Raw genomic sequence first — 24,127 nt, 5'->3', positions numbered from 1 at the left:
TGTGTCTGAAGCACCTACTCATGGAATCCCTCCACACAACGGTCTTAGCGATGGGTCTGAAACACGAGGCCTTTGCACTCATCCTGCTGGTGATCTGAAATGTGTACCTGGGACAGAGCAGGCACTGACCAACGGCAATGAACCTGGGCAGCTCCTAGTTCCGCTGGTGTGGCTCTTCATTACCCCTTCACTGTGAAAGTGTGGCCTGGGCTCCCCAAGGGCTCCCCTGAAAGATGAGTGATGGCGCGTGGATCTCCCTCAGCCCGACAGAATTTGCGCAGCTCCAGCAATATTCTGATTGTGAGTACTGGAATTCTCTCCTAGCTCTGCTGTCATGTGTGGCTGGCTGTGGGGCGTGTAAGTGGGGAGGAATGAGTGGCCTTGACAACAGCCCAGGCATCTCCAGAACTTTCTGTACAAGACAAATATGGCTGTATTCTCCTTTTCCTAGTGACTGTACCTAGAGCCCATTCCATGGTGCAGCACCAGGCCATCTCCTCACTGCCTGGGAAATAGGCAAACTAAAGCACTGAGCAGTAATGACCCACAGAGGTCTTATACGGAACTTTATAGATCCTGCAGATGCTACCAGTCATCTGTGTTCTCAGAGGCTTTGCGCACATGTTGTGTGTAGGAACACGGTGTAGTTACTCTGTTTATCACTGAACCCATCACAATGTCTTTTATGGTAGTGCTGTGATGAACTCAGGTGCAGTAATACGGTAGCTGTGGAGCAGACACACTGACTCAGCACTACAGCTGGCTGGGAATTTTCTGGCTGAATTTCTTTTGTTGGAAAATGACCGTTTGTTGAAATTGAAATGTATGGGGCCATGTATTGGTTTTGACAAAATGTTTGTTGGGAAGGTGCAGGATGGCCTCCAGGGAGACTCAACCCACAGCAGGCCAATGGTGAGAACACTTGCTTGGATGTGAGTGTCCCCATGGAAGTAGGCAGAGCAGGGATTGGAATGTGGGTCTTCCATATCTCATCTGTGTGCGGCTTTTGGCTGGGCTGGGCTGGGCTGGGGAAAGGTCTCTCTCTCTCTCTCTTGTTCCTCACAAAAAAATTCAAAAAGGCTCCTTTTCATTCCCCGGCAGAAGGCAAACAAATGTTAACACCCTGAAGTCTTTCACAAAAGAGAATTCTTGTTCTCCAGTCAGCCCTACTCAGCATAACTCGGCAGTTGTCCATCATTTCTGTACCGGGTCGCCCCTGTCCCAGGAGCTGTCCTGTTTGTCACAAGTCTGGCCTGTAATATTGGTAGAACTGGGGGGGAGGGAGTTTGGTCAGGTCCGTTTTTCTCCCATTAACCTTATTACCATGATTTAATCTTTCAGAGATTAGCCTAACATCATTTTTCAGCAGCCGTGTCGCTGATTAGGGGACGCTGTCTCCAGAAACATAGACAGAAGATTTCGTGGGCTTATTTCTACAGTGGCTGGATTAGACCCTTCAAGTCTATTCCCGCTTTCAGGCAAGGGCAGCGTTTTCCTGTGGTATTCCGCTCTATTTTGATCCTGTGTGACTAAATCCAGGTTATCTGAACCCACCACATCTCCTAGGGCCCTGAGACCAGAGCAAAGAGAATTAAAAGTAAACTGGCGCCCATTAAAGCATTCTAGGAAGTAACTCTTTTCAAGTATTTATAGCCGCAGCGCTCCTGAAAAGAGCCTGGTCTGAAAGCAGCTCTGCTCCCTTTGCAGGGGGTGCCTGCGGGCTCAGCGATTTTCCATCCCTGGGGTGAGGAGGAGGAGGAACAGCTACAATGGCAACATTCCGGCCCTTTAGCAGGACCTGCTTTGCATCACTAGTTGGAGGCTAGCCACTGCTGTAGGGCTGCCTGGCAGAAATCCCTCCTGCCTTCGGTTTAGGCAGCATCCGGAGGTGATGGTTTACTTCAGCTGCTCCAGAGTCCCTGGGGAAGCTCAGATCTTGATCCCTTTGCAGTAAACTAAAGTTGTTTTACCCATTGTTTGGACCAAATCACTGTCCCGTCCACCCCCACATTGGACCCACCCCCTGTTCTCCCTTCCACTGCTGCATCGGGTCTAGCTGCTTGTGACTGCCGTCAAGGCCCTGCCGAGCACTGGCACGCTGAGCAAGAATCCGCAGGAGGAAATCCTTGTCAGATAGCCTTCTGCAATCAGAAGGGGACAATCTGGCCTAGACTTAACCAATATATTTACAGGAAAGTCTACAAAAGGGAACACTCTAGAGACAGGTCAGGAAGAGCAAAACATTCTTTAGTGAGCACTTATCAAAAATGAGATTTGTAACTTCAGGGCAGTTAAAAAAAATAAAGAGCCAAGAAAGACATTAAGGAGAAACAAACAAAACAAAAATACAGCTGATGTTTGGGAAGCAATGATGTATGTGGAGTATCCTGCGTCTGAATCAAGTTCTGCAGCTTCAGAAAGTGGGTTCTGTTTTATTTAAGCACAGACAATAAAATAACTATGATAATGCTAAATCCAAAAAAAAGATACGCAACATCTTCATTTTATTAATTGACGTTTGGCAAGAAATGGAAATTCAGAGATGAGTTTGATGGAGAAAATTACTAACCTTATCTATGTTAGAGTTATGGTAGTAATATAAGGGAAATTGATATCTTACAAAACGACGCGTAGTCTCTCCATTCCCACACCTCACTCTGTCTTTGTCCAACATTCCACAGCAGCAAAGGAAGTGTTTTGAGCACTAAAGGGCTTATGAATGTGCAATATCCTTCCAATATATTAAGAGAAAGGTGGGTTGCAATCTGAGGCTAAAAAGGACGTAACCTTGACAGACAAATTGTCTGTACCAGTGAATTCAGAGAACTACACAAATCACACAATGTTTACCCTAACTTCTCATTTAAAGTGCTTCCTATTTAAATCATACATGGCCTTAATTTGACCAGCCTCACTATTTGTTTTAATCTGGAGTACATTGTGTTATATTTTACTTTTATCTGAAACAATCTAACTTTGACTCTGATCGACCTGTTTATCATGTTTTATTGCAGAAAAAACATCACTAGAAGCCGGTAGTGGCGAAGAACTAAATTTTGATTTCTGGTCTGCTAATCTAACTGCTTTTTAAGCAGATATGCCTAGTGAGGGCTTGAAGGGGCCCAGGAAAATGCCTACTCCTCGGATTACTGGGTCCCTTTGCAAGCGCAATTAACTCTGTGATAATCTAAAGTTCCAATTTCCTTTCTCCTCTCGGGGAGTGAAAAGGGCTCCCTTAAACTCCCGACTGGTACAAATAATTTTCCTTAGACAGACAGTCGAGCTCTGTGGTGGCCAGGAGTTCTCTCACTAGGGCTTTCTCTGGCCCTCAGAGCTGGCGTCTGAGCCCCGCAAACACAAATGCATGTACCCTTTCTATCCCCAGAGGTAGGGAAGGTTGGAGCCCCATTTGCATGACAGAACGTATATTTAGCATGACGTTCTTGAGAGCCCCTGGATTGCAAAACATGGCATCTTCAGCCTAGTGCTCCCTCCAGCTCTCAGCTGCTCTGCCCTGCCTGGGTGGTTCCTAGCCAGCTGTAAACTATCCCACTGATCTGCCACTCCGCCGCGGTTCACTGAGTGCCGCTTCCACAGCCAGGCGACCTACTTCACCTCCTTCTGCTTTTCAGCTTCCCACGTTGCTATGAAGATCTTGATCCTCTGTAGTTTTACCCATGAGTCTATTTTTATCTGATGCCTGTGTGACTCCTTGTTACTTTCCTGCTCTCTCCTCCCGTTCAGCTGCAATGTCCATCTCATCTTTTAACAGATAGCTCTTTCGCTAGACCTGTGTGTCACACCCGGACCTCACCTTGCTTGTGCCCCCAGACTCCTCTCCGTACCTGTCCCGCGAGCCCTCCACCTCATCTACTTCCACCACCACTTGGCCTGGCCTGCGTGCGGCCCTCCCCCCTTTCCCTGAAACCTCATCGTCTGACCTGTGCATCCGCCCAGCCTTCCCATAGAAGCCCCTCTTGTCTCGGCTGGGGAATCCCACCCACCCTTCATGACCTTCACTTGGAGTCATTTCACTTTGTACTGTCCTCTGCTGCTTGTATTAGTCTCTAGCAGGGGGCAGCTGCCATGGGCATTTTCCTCCTGGCTGCTCTGGTACTCGATCCCTCCCATGCAGGAGGAAAGTGGCTTCCTGTCTCACATGGAAGCTGAGCGGAGGGAGGGGGCTGCCAAGTCTCCTTCCATAGCAGGCTCTTGTGCAGGTGAGGGAGGGCAGCAGAAATCTGGGGACAGAAAGGCTGCTCCCCTTCCAGGTAAAAGTCCCCTCCCCTGACCCATGGACAGCAGGCAGGGAAGATGTGCTGCAGGGTGTGGGATGGATTGGGGGGCGTGGTGCAAGGTGGGGAATGCTGAGGGGCTGCAGGAGTCGGTGAGGGGGGCAGGGTGTGGAGCCACACTCAGCAGCAGGGAGATGGGGGGAAAGGCTGGGTTCTGAAAGAAAGACTTTGTAGAATCTAGTGTAACCCTTCTGCAAGGTGGAGACAGCGGCAACAAGGGCTGGGTTCAGTATCTAGGGGTTCCTTTTCAACAATACAACACAAAATAGGCTCGAGCCCCCACCCAGTGGCCAGGACAATTACACACCACCCCCTGGGCGCCTCTAAGAGGCAATACTTCCCCTCTCGCAAGCACAGAGTCTGAGTGTGGCAAAACCTTTTAATAAAAGGAGGGAATTAACTCAGCATTAATTTGGGAAAACACCGCAACTAGGGTTCATAAACACAAACCATGAGCAAAAGACCCACCCCAAGTAAGTTGGGCAATGTCCTTTTCCTTCAGGGTCTTAATTCCAGCAACCCAAAAGTCCCTTTAACATGCCCATCCCTTCTCTGTACCCCACTCACAGTTGCTGTCCTTGGCCAGCGCAGCCCCAGAGTTCAGAGGTTCATCCACAGAGTTCACCTCCCACCCTGTGTAGAAGGGGTAGGGTAAGGAGGTACCTTATACGCTGTACTGCTCGGGCACTCGCTTGTCACCCCAACAGCCGCTTGTCACGCCTCTGCAGGGCTCTGCCCTGGCCCTCTCCACCAGCTTCTCTGCTGGCTGCTTGCCACACCTCTCCGCCAGCCAGGCTGCTGGCCACGCCTCTCCACCAGCCTCCCTGCTGGCTGCTTGCCACATGTCTCTGCCAGCTGCCCAGCTGGCCACTCACCAAGGTGTCTTCAGGGCCCCCCCACACACACACACAAAACACAGGTCTCAGTGATTTCAGCTGTTAGTGGGGGAGCCCCACTGCTGGTTTACACTGGGCAGTCTCTTGCAACAGAGACACTGTCCCAAAGGAGATCTAATACTTAGACCGAGGTATCAGTGATTTCAGCTGTGCAGCATGTAACAAGACTCTCAATTGAGTCTAAATTAGCTCTTGTATTATATCATGGAGAGTGGAAGAGTCATATGGTGCTTAGGCTCTGTCCCCACCCTCTCTCCACTCATTGGGCTTTGGAAACATGTCCCCTGCCTAGCAAGTTCCATTCAGTTGAGGGTGAGTCCCTCCATTGTGGTATGCTAGGTACAGTTCTGCTGCCCTCGGTTCACACAACAAGGATAACAACCCTTTATTACTCCTACCCCAATAATGAGACTGGGGATCCAACACCAGCCACAAGTGATCATTTGGGCAAGCAATCCCATCATGCTGAACACCTAGGCAGGATGGGGGTGTCCGTGCAAATGAGATCAGCTTCTGAAGTATTTTTCCACAGCTCACCACTAGATGTTAGGGGAGAGCTCATTCAGATTCTGCTTACACCAGCATCAGTCTGGATGTTGGGAACAAGTCACGTGCAGCCTTGGGGTCAGGCTTGAAAAGCAACTGGGGAGCATGGGGCAGGGCATCCTGGCCTGTTTCCCATTCAAGGGGGTCCCAAGTCACTCCTGGGTCAGATGTCTCATTGCGGGTGAGTCGCCTTCGATAGCATGTGACACTGAGGAAGGCACTTAGACTCCATGGCCTCCGGGAGGGAATGCTGCCTTAGCAATGGCATGTGGAATCTCTCACCTCTGGGCCACTTGCTGAGACCCTGCCTAGACCATTAACTCACCAAGGGGCAGCACCAGCCAGTGGTGTTCAGTGGCCTAGGTGGTCTCAGGTCAGCGATTAGTGGCAAGGTGTATGCATGGTGAAGACCACTATTCCAGCTGGCACCCTTACAGGGCACGGGATAAGTGTCCCTATCCTACCGAGGTGCTTCCTTAAAGTCAGGCTGGAGGCGTGCTGGCCCGGCTAGTGCAGCAAGGTCGTAGTGCCACTGTCTGTGCTGTGCCCGCTTCTATGCTTTCCAGAGCAGCCGCTCTGCACCGTTCCCACACAAGACTCCGCCCAGTTCGAACACTGCAATGAGAACAATCATCCAGTCTGCGCTGCCTTGGGGTCTTGCTGTGAAGCAGGATCTCCATTCTGCTTGTAGGCACAGTTCTCCCTCCTGGGCACCTGCTGCTCTGGGATCCATTGCAGCTAGGTTTTTCCTCCTTGTCTGCCACGCGTGGAGGCTCCTCCTTGTTTTGCCCTCCCTGTAGTGATGGCAGGTGGAGCTGGGCAGAGACCTGATAACCTCGCTAACTCCTCAATGTGTCCTCTCCACTTGAAGTGGCAGAAGGTTCCGCTGGGCATCTCCGGGCTTTGTTTCCAGGCAGGCACTTTTTCTAGTCTTGTGTTGATTTTTCTCCCTCTCCTTGGTGCCCCTGGCAGGGCGAGGGTTCTGAGAACAGGAGTCTGCAGGAAACTGGTATGTGAGGAAAAACATGGCAGTGAGGCAGGCCCAGCTAAGATGAAAGGGGCTTCTGCACATGGCCCAGCTGCGTGGTGCTCTCACTTTCTGTCTGGCAGCTGTCAGTTCAGCATCCTTGAACCTCCTGGATTGGCGTCCATACGCACTATTGTCAGATGGATAAATTCAATGGTTTGTGAGACCTATGAACTATTCATTAAAGATCCCCCATCCTGTGAGGGCTCCTTGTTTCGTGGGTAGAACAGCACAGTGCTTTGTTCAAGTAACATTGCTGTGTAGTTACCTGGTCTTCAGTGTATTCTATTAGCCATCACTTCAAAACAGATGTGTTGTCTTTGTTGGATGTGGGTTCTGCAGTCTCTCTTGCTGTTTTTCCTTCATTAAAACCTTTTACATGGTGGGGAAGGAAGAAGAAAAGCAAAAACCAACCAACCAAAACCCCCCTCCAATCAGAGCAGGTTTTCATTTTGGTTCAGTTGTAAGTTTCTCTCCTGTTTGTGCAGATTGGTTTTACGGCTGGCCACTTCCCAGCTGTAATGGGAGCACCAGGTGAACAAGAGAATTTACTGACGCAGCTATAATTTTTCTGTCCCTGAAGGTGGCAACTGGTGCTCAATGAGACACCACCCAGGACATCACCCAATTTTGCATTAAATTCCAGTTAGAATATCTCAATCCCTTGTGGAGCATTCCTGCAGAGAGATGATGGGATTCCCTCTGACTGGGATCTGGCTTCATTTCCATGTTTTGTATATCCTTTATCCGCTTATGCATTTATTAAAGTGCCCTGGCTGCAGACAGCAACCCTCTGGTAATGTTCACCAGTCAGACTTGATAGTTTGTCTTCTCAGCTTGGGCCCCGTGCCTGGGAGTACAGCTCCCCCTGCTGGCTGCACATTGTGAAGCTAGAGCAGGAGGTTCAAAATAAGTAACTAGGAGTATGGAAGATGAGGAATAACCCCAGTTGTAATGCTGGGTGGAGCACCAGGTGTCTGCTCCAGAGAAGGGGAAATGATAGGTGGGTAAGTACATGGTACTGTTCCTAGCATGCTAGGCCTCTAGCTGTCCTACTGCTAAATGGGTGGCTTAATATCACTGGGAAAGCTTGTGACATCACAACTTGATCTGGTGTTAATGGTTTTCATGGCAAGCGGGGAAGTCTGTTCCTCCATCAGCATCACAGTGCTTCATATATGGTTCTGTCCTCCTAGATTCCACTAAGAAGCTGAAGGATGTCTTGGAAGAGTTCCAAGGGGACGGAGTCCTCTCAAAATATAACCCAGAGCAGGTAAGAAGGTTTATAACATCAGCACATTACATATTCATCCCCTTCCAACAGGCCAGAAAGGCTGATAAGTGTGTCATAGCTACTGAGCTAATTGCACCTCTTCCTCCCCACCCCGGTCTTTCCAAGCGCACCGTGTCTCAGGCCTTGAGCCATCACCTATCTGAGGATGGAGTTATGTGACTCCCATTCTCACACCAGGCTCTGGGCTGCAGTCACCCATGCATCAACTGCAGTTACATCTGCAGGCCTGATGTATGTCGAGCAACTGGAGGTCTGTTCCCTCCAGGGCAATGACAGTGGTATCCAGTGACTACATGTTCTCCTGAAAGCAAGAGATAATTTATTTAGAACAAAAGTGTTTAAGAGAAAACAGATCTTAAAAACAATAGCCAGTCTGTACGCCTGCCTGCCTCTCCCTAAGGCTTACCGTTCCCTGAAGCTGGGGAAGGCTCTAATGTCTTCAAACACTCCAGCAGGACCCATGTGTGTGTCCGCGTGAGAGCTAACGGACAACTCCCTAGACAGCCCCTGGCAACTGACCCCCTTGGCAGGAATCAAGTAACTTTTTAACTGGGTGTAGCTCTTTGATCTAGTAACTCAGATCTCCCAGCATTTCAAGTGGCTAAAGCAGGACGCAGCGCCACTCAGGTTTGGCCCTTCAATCCCTCAGAGATGGAGGTGGAGAGGTGGGCAGGCCAAACCTTTGGGCAGCCCTGAATGTGGGAAATGTTCTACTTCAGCTAGGACAGGGAGGTTTTGGGTTCACAGTAGGACAGTCCCATGAATCCCAGGACTGTTGGGAGGACTGATAATTCCCAGCTTTGGGAAAACCAGGCTTTCAACTTGGAGACAGGAAGCAGGATCCTTGACCCATTGTCTTTCAAGTGTGTACCTGGATGTTCTTGTTTGGGAAAACTGTGTTGCTTTCCTGCTTGTCCCCTTTGAATTCAAGTATTATAGGCCTATGATAAGCATCCTATGATCCCAGTATAAGTTATAGACTCTCTCTCTCAATAACTAGGTTACATATTGTGACAAAGTTCCTCCTCTATCTTGGTGGGTCCTGCGCTTATTGGCAGATTTTCTTGCCTCAGAGATTCACCATGTGGGTTGGGGAACAGCCCAGAGACCTTCCCCTCTGGGAGAACCCACAGTCCAGGTCAATTGGGAGGTTTGGGGGGAACCCGGGCCCACCCTCTACTCCGGGTTCCAGCCCAGGGCCCTGTGGACTGCAGCTGTCTATAGTGCCTCCTGTAACAGCTGCATGACAGCTACAACTCCCTGGGCTACTTCCCCATGGCCTCCTCCAAACACCTTCCTTATTCTCACCACAGGACCTTCCTCCTGGTGTCTGATAACGCTTGTGCTCCTCAGTCCTCCAGCAGCACACACTCTCAGCTCCTTGCGCCTCTTGCTCCCAGCTCCTCACACTCTCGCACTACAAACTGAAGTGAGCGCCTTTTAAAACCCAGGTGCCCTGATTAGCCTGCCTTAATTGATTCTAGCAGCTTCTTCTTAATTGGCTCCAGGTGTCCTAATTAGCCTGCCTGCCTTAACTGGTTCTAGCAGGTTCCTGATTACTCTAGTGCAGCCCCTTCTCTGGTCACTCAGGGAACAGAAAACTACTCATCCAGTGACCAGTATATTTGCCCTCTACCAGACTCCTCTACCCCACTGGTCTGGGTCTGTCACAATATCAATGTTCTCAGATTATTACAAAGCTCCTCCATGTCATACATGTCAACCCCGCGAAAAAAATGCAGAAATTGGGTGCTTTTTTTTGGCTTAATTGGCTTGTGAGTTTCTTGTTGGCTATTTTTTTGCTTGTGGCTTGTTGCTTGTTTGGCTTGTACCTTGTTTCTTGTTGTAGCTTGTTGCTTCTTTTTTTTGATCAGCTCCCGGCAAGCAGGGGCAAGGGGGGGCAAGCAGAGGGTAGGGGGATGCCCAGTGGGCCCACCACAGTCCCAGACTGCACGCCGGGGGGATCTAGTCACATAGAGTGTTGGGGTTCTTAGGGATTGGCTTGTTTGGGCCTTGTTTTTAAATGGGATTAGCTTGATTTTTGGCTTATTGTGAAAGTCGGGGTGCTTATTTCCCACATGAAAGTTGGCAACTGTGCTCCATGTCTGTCACAGAGAGGAAAGAGTTTGCCACCTTCCCATTCCCCTCCATCAATAATATTTGGACTCCGCTGGTTGGTTTGGTTGTCACCATTTACCCAAATACCTGATCTTTGCCCCTCTCCTCTGTATCATGATCAGTGGAACTGGAGTCAGAGCACCCATATTCCCTGGAGGGACTATTAGTGATGGGACACCAGCAGAACAGGCAGTGCCGGGAGCTGGGCTGGAAGCAACACGGCCATGTGGACAGAGCAGTGCACAGGGTTTAATAAAGTTCACCTTGTTCAGCTTACCTGCTCCAACCTCACTCTTTGCAAATGAAACGCAGTGGCAGCACCGGAGCGGTGAGCCGTGGCACTCGGTCTGACACCCCCAGCCCTGGATTGTGCAGACACAAACCTAGCCCAGTGATGGACCCAGGGGAAGGAGGAGCTGAGCTGTGCACAGACCTGGCCATGCAGGAGGATGACAACAGCAGGAAAAGGAAACTGCTACTTTACCGTACTAGGGAACAGAGCAGAGAGGTCGGCACCGTTCTGAAGCTCACCATGGCCTCAAGCCTGACAGCAGTGACCTATTGCTCCCCAATGCAGAAACTGCAGAGTGACAAGAGGCCCATCCTAAGGGAAGGGGATGGACCCCTATGCTACTGCCTTACGCACACTGGCTGCCACATGCGATTCTGGGGACTTGTCAGCAGGGCTGTCCCGAGGGGCGGGCGGGGCCTGGGACATAGGTGCTGAGTTTCTAATCTGCTGGGGGGAGGTGCTCCCCCTGGCTCCGGCCAGGCCCCGCCCTCACTCCACCCCTTCCCCAAAGCCCCACGCCCACTCACCTCTTCCTGCTCTGCCCCCTCCTCTGAGCGTACTGCGTCCTCTCTCCTCCCCCCTCTCCCCAGCGCCTTCTGACACTGCAAATCATCTGATCCACGGCAGGCAGTAGGCACTGGGAGGGAGCGGGAGGTGCTGATCAGCGGGGCCCGCCAGCAGGCAGGAGGCGCTGTGGGGAGGTTCTGGTAGGGGGGCTGCCGGTGGGCACTCCAGCCCCGAAGTGTGGGGCCCCCCAAAGCGTGGGACCCGGGGCAATCGCCCCAATTCACCATACCCAAGGGAGAGCTCTGCTTGTCAGACTCCTTGATTCAGGACAGGACAGTCTGCTGCACTTGGGATCCTGCCTGCGGAAGCGGCTGCTCCAGGAAGATGATCTCAGACTAGACAGATGCTTACCCATGGGACATGCAGTGGAAGCAACAAGAGAAAAGATGACCGCCTTAGGAGGCACAACAGCCCCAGAAGTATGTACAGTGAGACAACAGCAAAGGTGAGCAGGTGGCCAGGGCTCCATATCCATCGTGAGATGCACTTACCGAGGGAGACGGCATGAGCAGGTAGAGGAGACGGGCCCTGCACTGGCAGCATTGCAAGGAATGTGGCAAGTTGAGCCATTTTAGCAGCGTGTGCCAGAGCAGAGGAAGGATCCAGAAAGTTTCAGCCAGACTTGTACAAGATGGGGAGGGCACATTGGACAGCGGTGGTGACACCATGACTCTCTCTGGAGCCCGAGAGCATATCAGGCTCAGGCTGTGGGCCAGGAAAGCAACAAGAGACCAGACCAACCTCTGTGCATACGACAGTGTTACTAGGGAAAAGCCTTGTATGATTTCAGCAGGCTAGCGGGGCCTCCTGCAGTGATTCCTTGGTGTGAATTGCACTTGAACACGCCCATCACAAAGAGCAGGTGCAATCTAATAACGTACAATGAGCGCACAGTGCAGCCCATAGAAAAATGTCACCTCCTTATAACTAGTCTGGAAAACAACCCCCGGGGCCAGCTGAAGTTTGTGGTGGTGGATGGTAAGCACCACAGACGCCTCTTGGGGCATACAGCCGTACAAGCCCTGGATCTGATCGAGGGGAGCATCAGACTTTTATAGAGGCAGAGCAAGAAGCAAAAGGGGGAGTTCCATGGACAATGGAGGCAATTTTAAGAGCATATGGGGATGTTTTCCAAGACAAGAGGTGCCTCAAAAGAAAGCTGAAACTGCAAGTACACCCCATAGTAGAACCTGGGTGTTTACCATGAAGGAAAATTCCAATGGCACCACGTAATCCAGCATTGAGTTTAGAAGTCTGCAGAGCAGGGGCATCAAATGGGGAACAAATATTTAATAATGGACTCTTCAATCTAGCAGTGAAAGGTATAATATGATCCAATGGCTGGAAGTTGAAGCTAGACGAATCCAGACTGAAAATAGGGAGTCCATTTTTAATGGTGAGAGTAACTAACCATTGGATCAATTTACCCAAGGGTTGTGGAGGATTCTCCATTACTGACAATTTTTAAATCAAGATTGGCTCTTTTTCTAAAAGCTCTGCTCTAGGATTTATTGTGGGGCAGGTCTCTGGCCTGTGTTATACAGGAGGGCACACTAGATGATCATAATGGTCCCTTCTGGCCTTAGAATCTATGAATCATAGCACCTGTAGAGGCCAGGACAGCCATCAGGCAAATAACACATCTGCATAGACCCAGAGTCACTGAACTGGGCTTTGAAAAGATGTCACTGTCCACTGCTCACAACTCATGCCATCTTGCGAGAACTCTCCAAAGCCAGAATCTCTACAGCTGTGATGTGAGGAATGGGTTTTGGTACAAAAGCCTGGAGAAAGAGTGCAACATGCTGACAACCTTTGCAACACCATTTGGTCACTACAGGTGGCTGCCCATGCTGATGGGCATAAGCCCAGCACCAGATGTGTTCCAGAGAAGACTCACCCAAGTGCTGGAAGGACTGCCTGGGGTGAACATAATTGCAGATGATATTCTTATTGTAGGGAGAGGAGCAACAATACAGAAACTGAACGAGATTGTGACAGAAAACAATGATCTTTTCTACTGTGATGGAGGCACAAGAATATAAAACTCAACCCAGAAAAAATATGATGCAAACAGCATGAAGTGACATACATTGGATATCTGCTCACAGCAAGGGACTGAAGGCAGGTCCCAACAAGACCAAGGCAGTTAGAGACCTGCCAGCTCCAGTGGATGTGAAAGGGGAATGGTGCTTCATAGGAACGATAAAAATTCTGTCCAAGTTCTGGCCACATCTGGCTGCAGTGGCGGAACCCATACATCAGCTCACAAGGCTGGATATTGAGTGAGACTGGGCAGGTCCCCAACAGCAAGCATTGGACACACCGAAACAAATAATAATGGATGCCCCTGTCCTGAAATACCACCAGACAGAAGAGCCTCTGACATTCCAGTGTGAAGCATCGGAGAAAGGATTGAGTGTAGCTCTTCTGCAGGAGTAGCCGATCTCTTACGCCAGCAGAGCCCTGTCAGAGACTGAAGAGGGGTAAGGCCTGAAGAGAAAAAGAGCTTCTGGATGTGGTGTTTGGAGTGGAATGATTCCACCCGGACACCTATGGACATTAAGCAATAGGGCAATCAGACCACAAACCCCTAGAGACAATCATGGCAAAGCCACATCTTAGTGCTCCAAAGAGATTTGAGCACATGTTGATGCACCTCCAGTGCTACCAGGTAGAGAGCAGATATGGTCCAGGACCATTACTGATGTTAGTTGGCACCCTGAGAAGGGCACATCTACCCAGCATCAGTGAGTTGGGGCAAAAGGACCAAGGCACTGAATCTATTAACATGCTGCACTATCTACAGTTTTGGGCATTGATGACAGAACGGGGAATACAGGGAGTTAGGTTGGAAGCAGCTCAGTCACATGGACAGAGAGAGCCATGCACAGGGTTTAATAAAGTCCTGTTGGTTCAACGTATCTGCATTCAGCTTCACTGTTTGCAAATGAAACACCCCCACCCCCGTTTTCTCCCTATATGTCTGTGCTCCCCCAATGAAACCTGTGTCCGTTCCCCCTCACACTTTCCAACTCCCACTCTTTAGCCATGAACAAGGCTGGGACAATGGACTCGCCTATCGGACTAGGTCTGGGAAGAGTCTGTCCCTTGTAACATGTCTCCTGGTACGGCTGGGTTTTGTAGACGATGCTTTTTGAAAGACTCAGATGAGATCCAGTAGGACAGAGCCTTTAGCAGAGGTTGTAACTGTAAATAGCTCAGGGATGTTTGGTTTAGAATCATTCGAAGCGAGGTGATTAAGAACAGGCAGTAGGTTGTCCTCAGCAAGGAGAGGCAGTGAAAGCGGCGGAACTATTCAAGAACACAACAGGGTCCAGAGCCAAAGAATACAAACTGACTTTAGACAAGGAGCCAGCACAGAGGGAACTTCTTGTCTCCAAAGGTAATTACCACATGGAACAGAGCAACAAAAGGCATCACTAGGAGCTGTGCTTGTGAGCCTATTAAAGAGCGGTGGACAGGCACTTAGGAGAAAACAGGCCATTGTACAAATGATGTGTGGTGGGTGGACCTCAGTGAGTTCTAACTGCTTCCTGCCTACGGTGCCTTTGGCTGTTCCTCTCCTATGATGTGTCTTTCACAGTGAGTGTGTCCCTCTTACACAGAAGGGATTGCGTAGGTGTAATGCATTCTGGGGAAAGTAGTGTAATGACTAATTACATTTAAAATGTCTTCGAAGCACAGATCAGCTGCAGGACAGGGGGAGTTGACCGAAGATAAAAATTTCCTCCAGCATGTTTGTAATTTAGTAAACAAAGTGCTGCTCCTCGCACGCCTTCCCTGCCATTCGTGAGGGAGCCATCCTGGGACCCATGTGAAACCCCTTCCTCCCACCCACGTTGGCACCTTCTGGGAAAATCTTAGTGGGTTTGCTCACTCCCATAGCATCTTCAGAGATGTCCTGGCAGACTTGATCTTCCCACTCCTCTCAGTGGCCCCCACGTGGTCCGACTACTCTGGCTGTTTCAAATTAGAATTGCCCTTTGACGCTTGTGGCCCAGAGATGACAGGGACGGACTTTAGAGATGGAGACCTAGTGAGTCATCTAGTCTGCTCCTGAGCAAATACAGGATTGTGTTCTACAGAACGCTCCCTAGTACTCGATTCAGCCCACTTTTAAAATGCTCAGGTGATGGGTTTCTGCTATTTCCCCAAGGAAGTTAGACACTGGCAAATGTACAGTGGGAAAGAACCCTTCACTGGATGAATTATTCCTGGTTAGACCCCCCTCAAGTTCATTTCTTCTCCACTCCTGGTATTTTCACCCTTCCAGGGCCTACTAACCCCTCTCCCTCAGCTATCACTTAGCTGTGCGATCTACTATGGATTCAGTTCTCGAGTCTTTCCACATAAATCAGTCCCTCCAGCACCCTAAGGACTTTGTTGCACTTCTCTGAACTCCATCAAATTTATCAGTATCTGTCTGGTCCTGAGGTCTCCAGGACTGCAGCATACCAGATGAAGGGGCAACACTGCTCCCTGAGAAGGTCCTTCACCTCCCTGCTCTGTGAATGGAGCCCATCACTGGCCTTTTATGCAGCTCCATCCAGTTGGGAACTTCTATCTAATTTGGTGCCCACTATCACTGCCAGCGCTTACTACTGAACTTGCTCCTACTTTCTGCGCATGGACGCTGGCCTCATTATTTCCCATGTGTTGCCCTTTATTATTTTATGCTTTTCTTGCCAATATTTCTAGTTATTTCTCCGCCTCTTTGGTCTTCCCACTTCCAGGGGATAGATGAACATTAATTGAAACTGGACGGAACATTGACCCTTTCAGCAGGCTTCTAGATCCCTCCCTCTCCTGCTTGATGCAGCTCATTGCTATGTGTCATTCATGACACTCAAAGCGGGTCCTCAGAGGGACCATAGGAATCCATACTATCATAGTGGGGGATAATCTCTGGAGAGGCAGAGCTAGTCAGTCTGCTGCTCCCAGGTAGGCCAGTTGCCCAACCTTGGTGTTTTCTATTTGAGTTGAGTTTTATGTAAAGCCTGCGTCCTTTCCCTATACCCCGGGAACACGAAGGTACTTGAATAAAGCCTTGTAGAAATCTGGCTTAGCAAACCACTTTGTTATTGGACCAGCTACCCCATTCCACTAGCTTCCCCTGCTTACTTGTAAGTACCAGCTAACCTAGTCAGTCCACTGATTTTTCCAATAGATTCTTTGCATCTGCCAAAGCATTGGCGCCCACCTTAAACTATCTGCCACTTTCCTGCCCAAAAACCCGGCTCAGACCTTACCTATAAAAGTATGAACAATAGCATTGGGGAGACAAGAACGAAGTAATTTGCACCCTGGGCTCTGGTGACTCACACTTTGTGCTCCCAGGTACAATGCCTCCAGAATCCCACTGGCATTGTTTCTATGTGTGTTGCTGCAAAAGCTTGTTTGAGCAATAGAAGGTAACCGCATGTGCACTTCTGGGTGATAATAGCGTGCTGCTGGTGATGGAATAATACAGCCAAGGGACTTCACCCACCCGAGCAGTACAATCTCGGTGACTTCCCGCAGAGGGCCAGATCTGCAGCTGGTGTGAACTGGTGTAGGTCTAGTGACTGCAGTGCAGATTTGTCAAGTGACATCAGATGAGGAGCCAGCTCTGAAGGTCCATTTGTTGCCCCGGATAGACGATTGCTCAGCGCCATTCAGCTGCTGTGGCAATGAGGGGTATAAATACCAAGATGAACATAAAGCTCCATTTGTCTTCAAAATTTTAAGATCATTTTGTGACATTCTCATTAGCTGACCTGCAATTCCATCAAGACAGACAAGAGCTCTGGGTGTGACAACAGAGGCATAAGCCAATGAGAAATACATCCCCATATGCCAAGTCCGAGAGGCCAGGGTGAAAGGATGGCCACCCTTCAGTTGGGTAAACATGTCCTCTTCCTCAGTACACCCCTTAAGGCAGGGGTTTTTGGTTTTCTGATGAAACTTGGGGTCACCATATGGAAAAGTTCCAGGGCCGCCACCACCACTACCCATCTAGCCATGAAGGAAAGAAAGGTGGTCTCGCCCCATTGGCAGCCACAAGTTCCAAGCTGAGAACCCCTGCTCCAGGCAAGCCTTGCTGTCCCCATGGTGGATCAAGAATGGTAGTGTCCAGCTCTGTGGTCATCTTTGCTTTCTGGACCCTTCTGGCTAGCTGGCAGATGTTTTCCCTTTCCCTCCCTCCCTCTTCCAAGCTGTTGTTACCCCAGCCCATCATTGCTTCGGGTCATCCACCTGCCCTGCTGGCTGGCTGTTTTCTCATCTGTCCACTTCAATGTCGTCTTCTGACGTCTCCTCATGGCTCCCTGCTCCTGTCATTACCACCTCCTTCCCCTTCCGTGGCTGTTTTCCCCCTTGGTCCTTCCCATGGGTCCTGCCCTTCCTCCCTTCATTCTGTCTCTCCCCTTTTCCTTCTGACATTCTGCCCCTCTCCTGCAGTCACCACCTGCAATTACCCCGGTGCTCGGGCTGTAGCCTCACTGCTGAGTGCTGGGCCTAGCACTCTCCTCTGCATCTGGGTGTTGGGCAGGTCAATGCCTGCTCTGCCCAAAACTACTCAGAAGTTCTGCAGGAGCGAGGCGGCTGCCAAAGCATGACTGGGAGCTCCAGCCTGCTAGGCCATTCCACCCCACCGAGCTGGGGCAGTGCAGTGTAAAGCACAGGGTTGGGTTAGGGGTTCCTTGGGAACAGCAGCAGAAGCACCAACTGGTTACTTTTGTAGTTTAACTCTTTAAAGGCCTCTCTTTCCCACTTCCCCAGCATCACCAACCCCAAATATTCACAAAGCATGAGCCAGGTCCCCCAAAACCATGAGATTAGCTGAAGAGTCATACAAGTTTTAAAACAAACTTTGGGTTCTTTTTATTTTCCTCCCAGTTTTCGAGCTTTTAGGGCACACTCGGGTCACATTTTCAAGCTTTTCTGTGCAGTGGTGGGACTGGAAACTTCCCTTGCTTATAAATGAAAGCTGAGATTCTCCTGCAGTCTCTTGACTCCGGCAGGTGGGACTGTCAGAAAAACACCACACATAGCCTGAACCTTGCAAAGTAAGGTGGCAACGCCGTTCCCTGCAGTGTGTCTCTGGGTGTGTGCTAGCACTGCCAGGGCTCCTGCCCTCTTGCTGCTCACTAAACTCTCCTCTCTGTTTTCTCTGCTCTCATCTGCTGCAGAAGCAAGATACCCTGAACCAAGTAAGAGACCTGCCTTCTTCTCCCCACTTGAGTTGTGGTGGGTGGCTGTGGTTAGGCTATTAGCTTCGGCTCTGCATGCTGGCTTTCGCACGCTCAGCTAGGAGTCCCAACAGGGAAGCCATCACCCAGCCACGCACCTGTGGCCAGCAGGTCCCCACAGGGTAAGCAAAGACCAGTCAGCACCAGGAGAAAGGTACAGAGCCCAGGGAGAGCCACTTTTGTTAGGGCCCCACAAGACAGTAAGCAAATGGCAATGTCCCGGCTGCTGGGTAGCCAGTTTTCCCCTCTAGCAATGGGAGGTGGCGAGGGGTGCACTTGGCACTGCCAGAAAACCTCTGCAACGACGACAGACAGTTGCGGCCTTTCCCAGATCCAAGGAGTTTGGTATTTCCCTGCCAGGCCAGAGATGGGTCTGGGTACTCCTCCACGCCACCCAGCGTGGGTACAGTCCCATCTTGATGGGCCAGGGAATCCCTCCATATAGCTCTGTGCATAGTGTTCCGCAGACCCAACATTAGCCCATGCGCCGCAGGTGATACCGGACAGAAATCACTGAAAATTGGACAAGCGCTTTAACTTTCCAAAACTATCCATGGAAACGGCTGTGATTGCACGTCACTGCGGCAGGAGCTATTGGCTACGCCGCCCAAGTGAACAGAGATGTTCGGACCTCAATGCCCCAGGCACGTTGCCATGAAATGTTAGGTCAAAGGCCTGTGTGGGTAACGAATGCCTGTGTTGTTAAACTCAGAAAGCTCAGTTCGAGCAGTGCCGGGGCTGAGATGTGCCATGCACGGAGGCAGGAGACTGGAGGGTTTGCTTGTTGAGGAAAGATTTGAAAAGCTAAGTGGCAGGTCTGGGGTGTGTGTGCCCTGCAATCGGGGGATGATCACCGCATGTAGATTGAGCTAGCTTGGGTGCTGAGACCCCAGACTCTATACAGCCCATGCTGTGGTGCAGTCACTGCTCTCGGTACACGAGCTAGCTAGATCAAAGCTCTCTGCCCTCTCCCCGCATGCTGCACTTAGACCCCATGTCTGCCATGTAGACATGCTGGACGGGGGCTCACCACACCTCTCCCCACGTAGCGTCTCCAAGGGCTCTCCCTCGGGGCTGAGAACAGGGGGGAGAAACATCAGCTTCTGCAGTAGCTTTGTGGGAAGTAGTAAGTGCCCCGTCCCTCCGCAGAGCCCTGTTCAGATCAGTGCTGTGTGCAATGGCAGCGCAGGAGAATGGCACCACGACAGGCAGAGACCGCATGGAAAAGAGCAGGGCATGGCTCCCTTTGGCATCTCCATCCGGGCACATCAGCTCTCCACTAGCACCGCCAGCGCGGGTACCAGTCAGATCCAGCCATGCTGGGGACAGGTGGTGGGCTCCTGTCCACCAGGAGCTGAGGGGAAGGGGGCAGTTACTATTCGCTCGTGCCAGCGTCCAGCCCCGAGAGGGCTTGTGAGAATAGGGAGGCTGGCAGCTTCCCAACATCTGCTCACCCTTCTCCAGTGCAGCCAATGAAAGGGAAATCTCCTGGGCTCAGCGACCTGCTTCCTGCTGTGGCCAAGGAGCTACACAATGCCTCCCCTCTGGGCCGGTAAAGAGTGGGGATCATCTCCCTGTGCCCTAGCACAGAAAGGGCAGCCGGGGATACGTCTGCATGGCCAGGAGGAGGGAGCTCGGGCAGAGTCGTGCTAGCTGGGAGGGAAGGGAAGGGTGGTATGAAGACATTTCCCCTTTCCAGTCCCTGCAGTGTAGCCCAGCAAAGCGGCTCCTGGCTGGCTGGCATGTGAGCTGTCGTGCCCATGGAGGGCCTGGCCTCAGCGCTTTCAGGGCAGGAGGCTGGGTGTGGAGGAGTTAAAGCCGTCACACCCGATGGCAGGGGTTGAATTCTGGCGGGGGTTGGGGGAAGTACCTCCCACAAACCAAACTCCATCCACGAGACCCCGCTCACAGTCCTGTAGATGTTCAAAATGGGATCGTGCATGTTCCACCAGGCTCCTGGGGTGTGGCTTCCCCAAGGGCTCCCCAAGCAGCTCCCAGTTTCATACCCCCCTGGTGTAGACACTGGCAATGTTTGGAAAACCCTTCTGCCCTTTCCCATCAGCATATCAGAAAGAGTCCTGCCTGGAGCGTACTGTGGGAAGCAAACCGCCCTGTGGAAACCATGGTTTGGAGCAGAGCGAAGGCGGCTCTGTGAGTGGGCAGGGTATTTCTAACAGCATCCTTTGTTTCCCCTCCGTAGCCCATTGACTACGAGGGGTTTCGGCTCTTCATGAAGACGTACCTGGAGGTGGATATTCCTGAGGAGCTCTGCCAGCACCTCTTCATGTCCTTCAAACGCAAGATCTGCCAGTATTCCCCAGAGTCTCAGCGACAAGGTTCCAGCATCTCACAGCTCAACATCCTGGGTAAGCAACATCTGGCCTGCTCCTGCTCTCCTGTCTGCTCTGCACACTGGCAGCCGATGCGGGGCACGGGCAACTCGTGATATTGTGTGAGGTTAGAAATGGAAGTCAACATCCTTTACTGGGTGGCATCCACTGGCCGGTGATAGCGGAGCTCAGAGTAGATGATCTAATGGTCCCTCTAGCCTTACGCTCTAGGAATCTTGTGTATTGGAGGTGCCAGGGTGTCTGTTCTTCACAGCAACATTCTCCAGTTCTTTTTGACCCCTCTTTAGTACTTCAGTAACACACCCAAATGTCTGCCCTTACGCGGCCATGCACATCACAGGCTGCTGGGAAGAGGTTTGCTCCCAGTGGACCCACAAGTTGCTTAGGTCTCCAGTTTGCCTGGCTGTAAATAGTTAGAATCTGCTGAAGTAGAGCCAGTTCCAGTGATCTCCTGCCCCGCAAACAGAACTGTGCAGCTGGCACTCCTATGGTCTGGGCAGCCTCCATCTGTCTCTGTACTGAGCGCACAACCAGCGTGCCGCGGACTCCTGCCTACCATGAGGTTCCGCATTGCTGCCCATTGCTGTAATATCTAAGCTGCTTCCGCGTACAGTGGAGTGGCAAAGCGAGAGCCTTGGTGAGCACCGTGGAGTCTCTGGTTCTCCTCCCTTTTCAGGGTATGGAAAGCTCTTTCCCTTGGGTCTGGTTGGGTGTGCTTATGTTGTGAATGTCGGACTGTTGATGGTGGAAAGGCTTCCTCAGAGAGGAGAGTTTTGCAGTGTTTCCTAAAGTTCGTCAGACTCTGGCCTGGCCTGGCCTCCCCTCCTCTGGGAGATTGTTCTGTAGCCAGGTCCTTGTGGCAAAGAATGCTTTATCCCTAGCTCTCGCGTACTTCTCTCTGAGCTTTGGGACTGCATTGTCCCAGAAGAGTGCAGCTGTGGTGGTGGTCTATACGTGAAAACATGGTCTCTGCTGTAGCTGGCACCTGATCTAGGATGAGGACCAGGCAGTGGGAGCAGAGTGGAGGGACTGGAGCACAGGATTTAAGTGCTCACAGTGGCCTCCATCATGGGGAGGCCAGGCCACGGCATATCAGCTGGAGCCGCAGCATTGTTTCCCCATTCAGCCTCAGAGACATGGACAGTGACTGCAGACGCCATATGCCCCAGCACCCAGCACACATCCCACAGATTGGGATAGTGTGGCCCACTCAAGACTGGGGTGGGTGGGTGCAGCGTGTGCCATTGTGCAGCCCAAGGCAGTGGCTGTGGGTTCCAGTAGGTGCCGTGTATCCTCACCCACCCAGTAGGATTGGATAGTGCAATGTAATATTCACAAGGGGGGCTACCTCGCTCCCAGATGTGGGTCTTGCACCCTAGGGCTCTGGAGGAGATAGGAACATGCTGCATTCCCTCTGTCTGCCTATCACAGCTCCTCAGATGGGAACATCTGACTCCCAGTGCCAAATTATTAGGCTAATTCTATGTCTGTAAAGTTAATATTTACCATAATGAATAGAGTATCACCCACACTGGCATTTGGCGGAGATGTGGCTCTGAAGGAATCAACAGATCCATGACGAGGTGGCCATGCCCAACCACTGAACTTTGGTAGAAGTACTTGTCACTAAATGCTTTGCTTCCTTGACTTTTTTCCCAGGAAGGGGAGGTTGGATAAAAGGGGCGGGGACTACTGCACTATTTCTCATAGAGCTCAGATGACTGCAGACACATTCCATGTATTTATTCTTTTGCTTCTCCTACGTGCTCAGAGCCAAAATCCATTGATGCGGGCATCTCCATCCAGACTGAAGTGGCCTGCGCCCCCGTCACAGGTACCCACTGTGTTTGTGACTCATGGCATGTCATATGCAATCTCAGCCAAACTAAAACGGGAGGGAAAGCAATCAACTGACAGACACAAACTAACAAGCTTCCACCCAGCCCGAGTTCCAGCTTTGTCTCCCTTGTTTGCCAAGGACAGACACCCTCCCCCCCACCCCACCCCGCCCACCCCTCACCTCCAGTGGCTGGTCTGGAAGTGTTGGCATGCAGGGCTTTGTATGTCTGGTGTTACATTGTGGGGGAATGTATTACTCAAGTCAGCTGAGTGCAGAAGAAGAAGATGAGTGTTATTCTTTAACCTGGCCAGGTCCTTTCCTAATTGCAGTCAGTACGAGGGGTGCTGATCTGTTTCAAGTGCACTCTAGGCAGCTGCAGGTCTGGAATAAATTGTTAAATCTCATATGCAGGGAGCCCCATAGAGATGGGGGCCTGGAGCGCCAAGAAACACCTGCAGGTGGGCCCAGAGGTCTAAGGAATCCTCTGACATGTGCTGAGACTAATGTGAAAAGCTGGTTTACAAAGGAGATGGAATTGCATCACTCCGGTGACTCCTTCTGGCCAATTAATAGCACATCAGAAAGAACCCAGCTCAAAGGCCGGGGAAAGCAGCGGCAGTGTGGACCCTCTTGTGTGTGGAATCAGGGCCCAGTTGGCAAGGCCAGGCTGAATATCCCCCAGGCAGTGATTCCCAGGTGTCAATCTCCCTGTCTAGGTTCCAGCTAGCTAGGGACATGAGAATCTGTCTGTAGGTTTAAGTGTCCTCTAGAGTGTAATGGAGAATTATCTCCCTGGCGGTGGTTATAGGGGACTATGGGATAGCATGGGGGATGGCATTCTCTGTTATTTAGCCCCCTGGATTTTCCTGTTACCGTCTGTAGGACTTTTCCATGGTGGCCTTTCATCGCCAGCCTAGCTGCTCCTCATGTTCTCTGTGCACAGCTCCTAGTCCCATAGTGCGTATTCTCTGCTCCCTCAGCAGCACAGAGCCCCATGGGACTTGCCCCTTTCCCTCCTAAAGATCCCTCAGGTAAGTGGAGAGAGGCAGAGCGGAGATGCCTCAGCAGACCAGCCTTGAAAACCCAGGCTGGGAAACTGGTGGATCAGCCAGCATCCTGGAAGCATGTGGTGGGCAGCTGCTCAGAGATGCTCTGCGCCCAGCTCTGCTCCAGCTCCTGGAGGCAGGGGTATGTGTGAGAGGGGCAGCGCAGAGATCCAGGAGCGTACCCTGGAGAGCGGAGCCTGCCCTTGGTGGCCAGAAAGGGATCAGCCAACTGAGGGATGTGAGGCAGCCCACATGGGTGGGAGCCCCAGGGCACAGGCCAGAGCAGCAGGAGGTGAGGGGGAGGGGAGATTCCCAGGGGTTGTTTTTCAGATCACCCAGGGAGATTCCATGGAACCTCTAGAACTGTCTGTCCCTTGGCCAAGTGGGACGACCCTTAGGGAGGGGGCAGAGCCCCAGATCCCTCACAAATGGAGGGAGTAGTCCAGGTACTACTGCCCTTGGGAGATCCCAGGGGATGGACCACTGTCCTGTTGATTATTTCACACTGGCCCGGGGACTGGCTAATGACTCCAGAGGGCAGGGCAAGCATGTATGCTACACAGTCCAGGTGTGTTGCCCCAGGAGCGGCTTCCCCAGATGGG

At 51.3% G+C, this 24,127-nt stretch overlaps 1 protein-coding gene across 1 annotated transcript in view; it reads left to right on the top strand.

The window, feature by feature from the left end:
• The first annotated feature begins 233 nt into the window (after positions 1–233).
• Positions 234–24,127, top strand: part of DGKG (diacylglycerol kinase gamma) — a 113,997-nt gene continuing 90,103 nt past the window's right edge. The window contains exons 1-5 of the mRNA XM_026660821.2: positions 234–300; positions 7,961–8,037; positions 18,229–18,249; positions 20,489–20,654; positions 22,411–22,473. Coding sequence (XP_026516606.1) covers positions 234–300; positions 7,961–8,037; positions 18,229–18,249; positions 20,489–20,654; positions 22,411–22,473 — 394 coding nt within the window. The remainder of the gene's footprint in view (positions 301–7,960; positions 8,038–18,228; positions 18,250–20,488; positions 20,655–22,410; positions 22,474–24,127) is intronic.

Source organism: Terrapene carolina, unplaced genomic scaffold (genome assembly GCF_002925995.2).
Source record: "Terrapene carolina triunguis isolate 2854851 unplaced genomic scaffold, T_m_triunguis-2.0 Scaffold837, whole genome shotgun sequence".
NCBI lineage: Eukaryota > Metazoa > Chordata > Testudines > Emydidae > Terrapene > Terrapene triunguis.
This window is presented reverse-complemented; position numbering and strand designations above follow the sequence as displayed.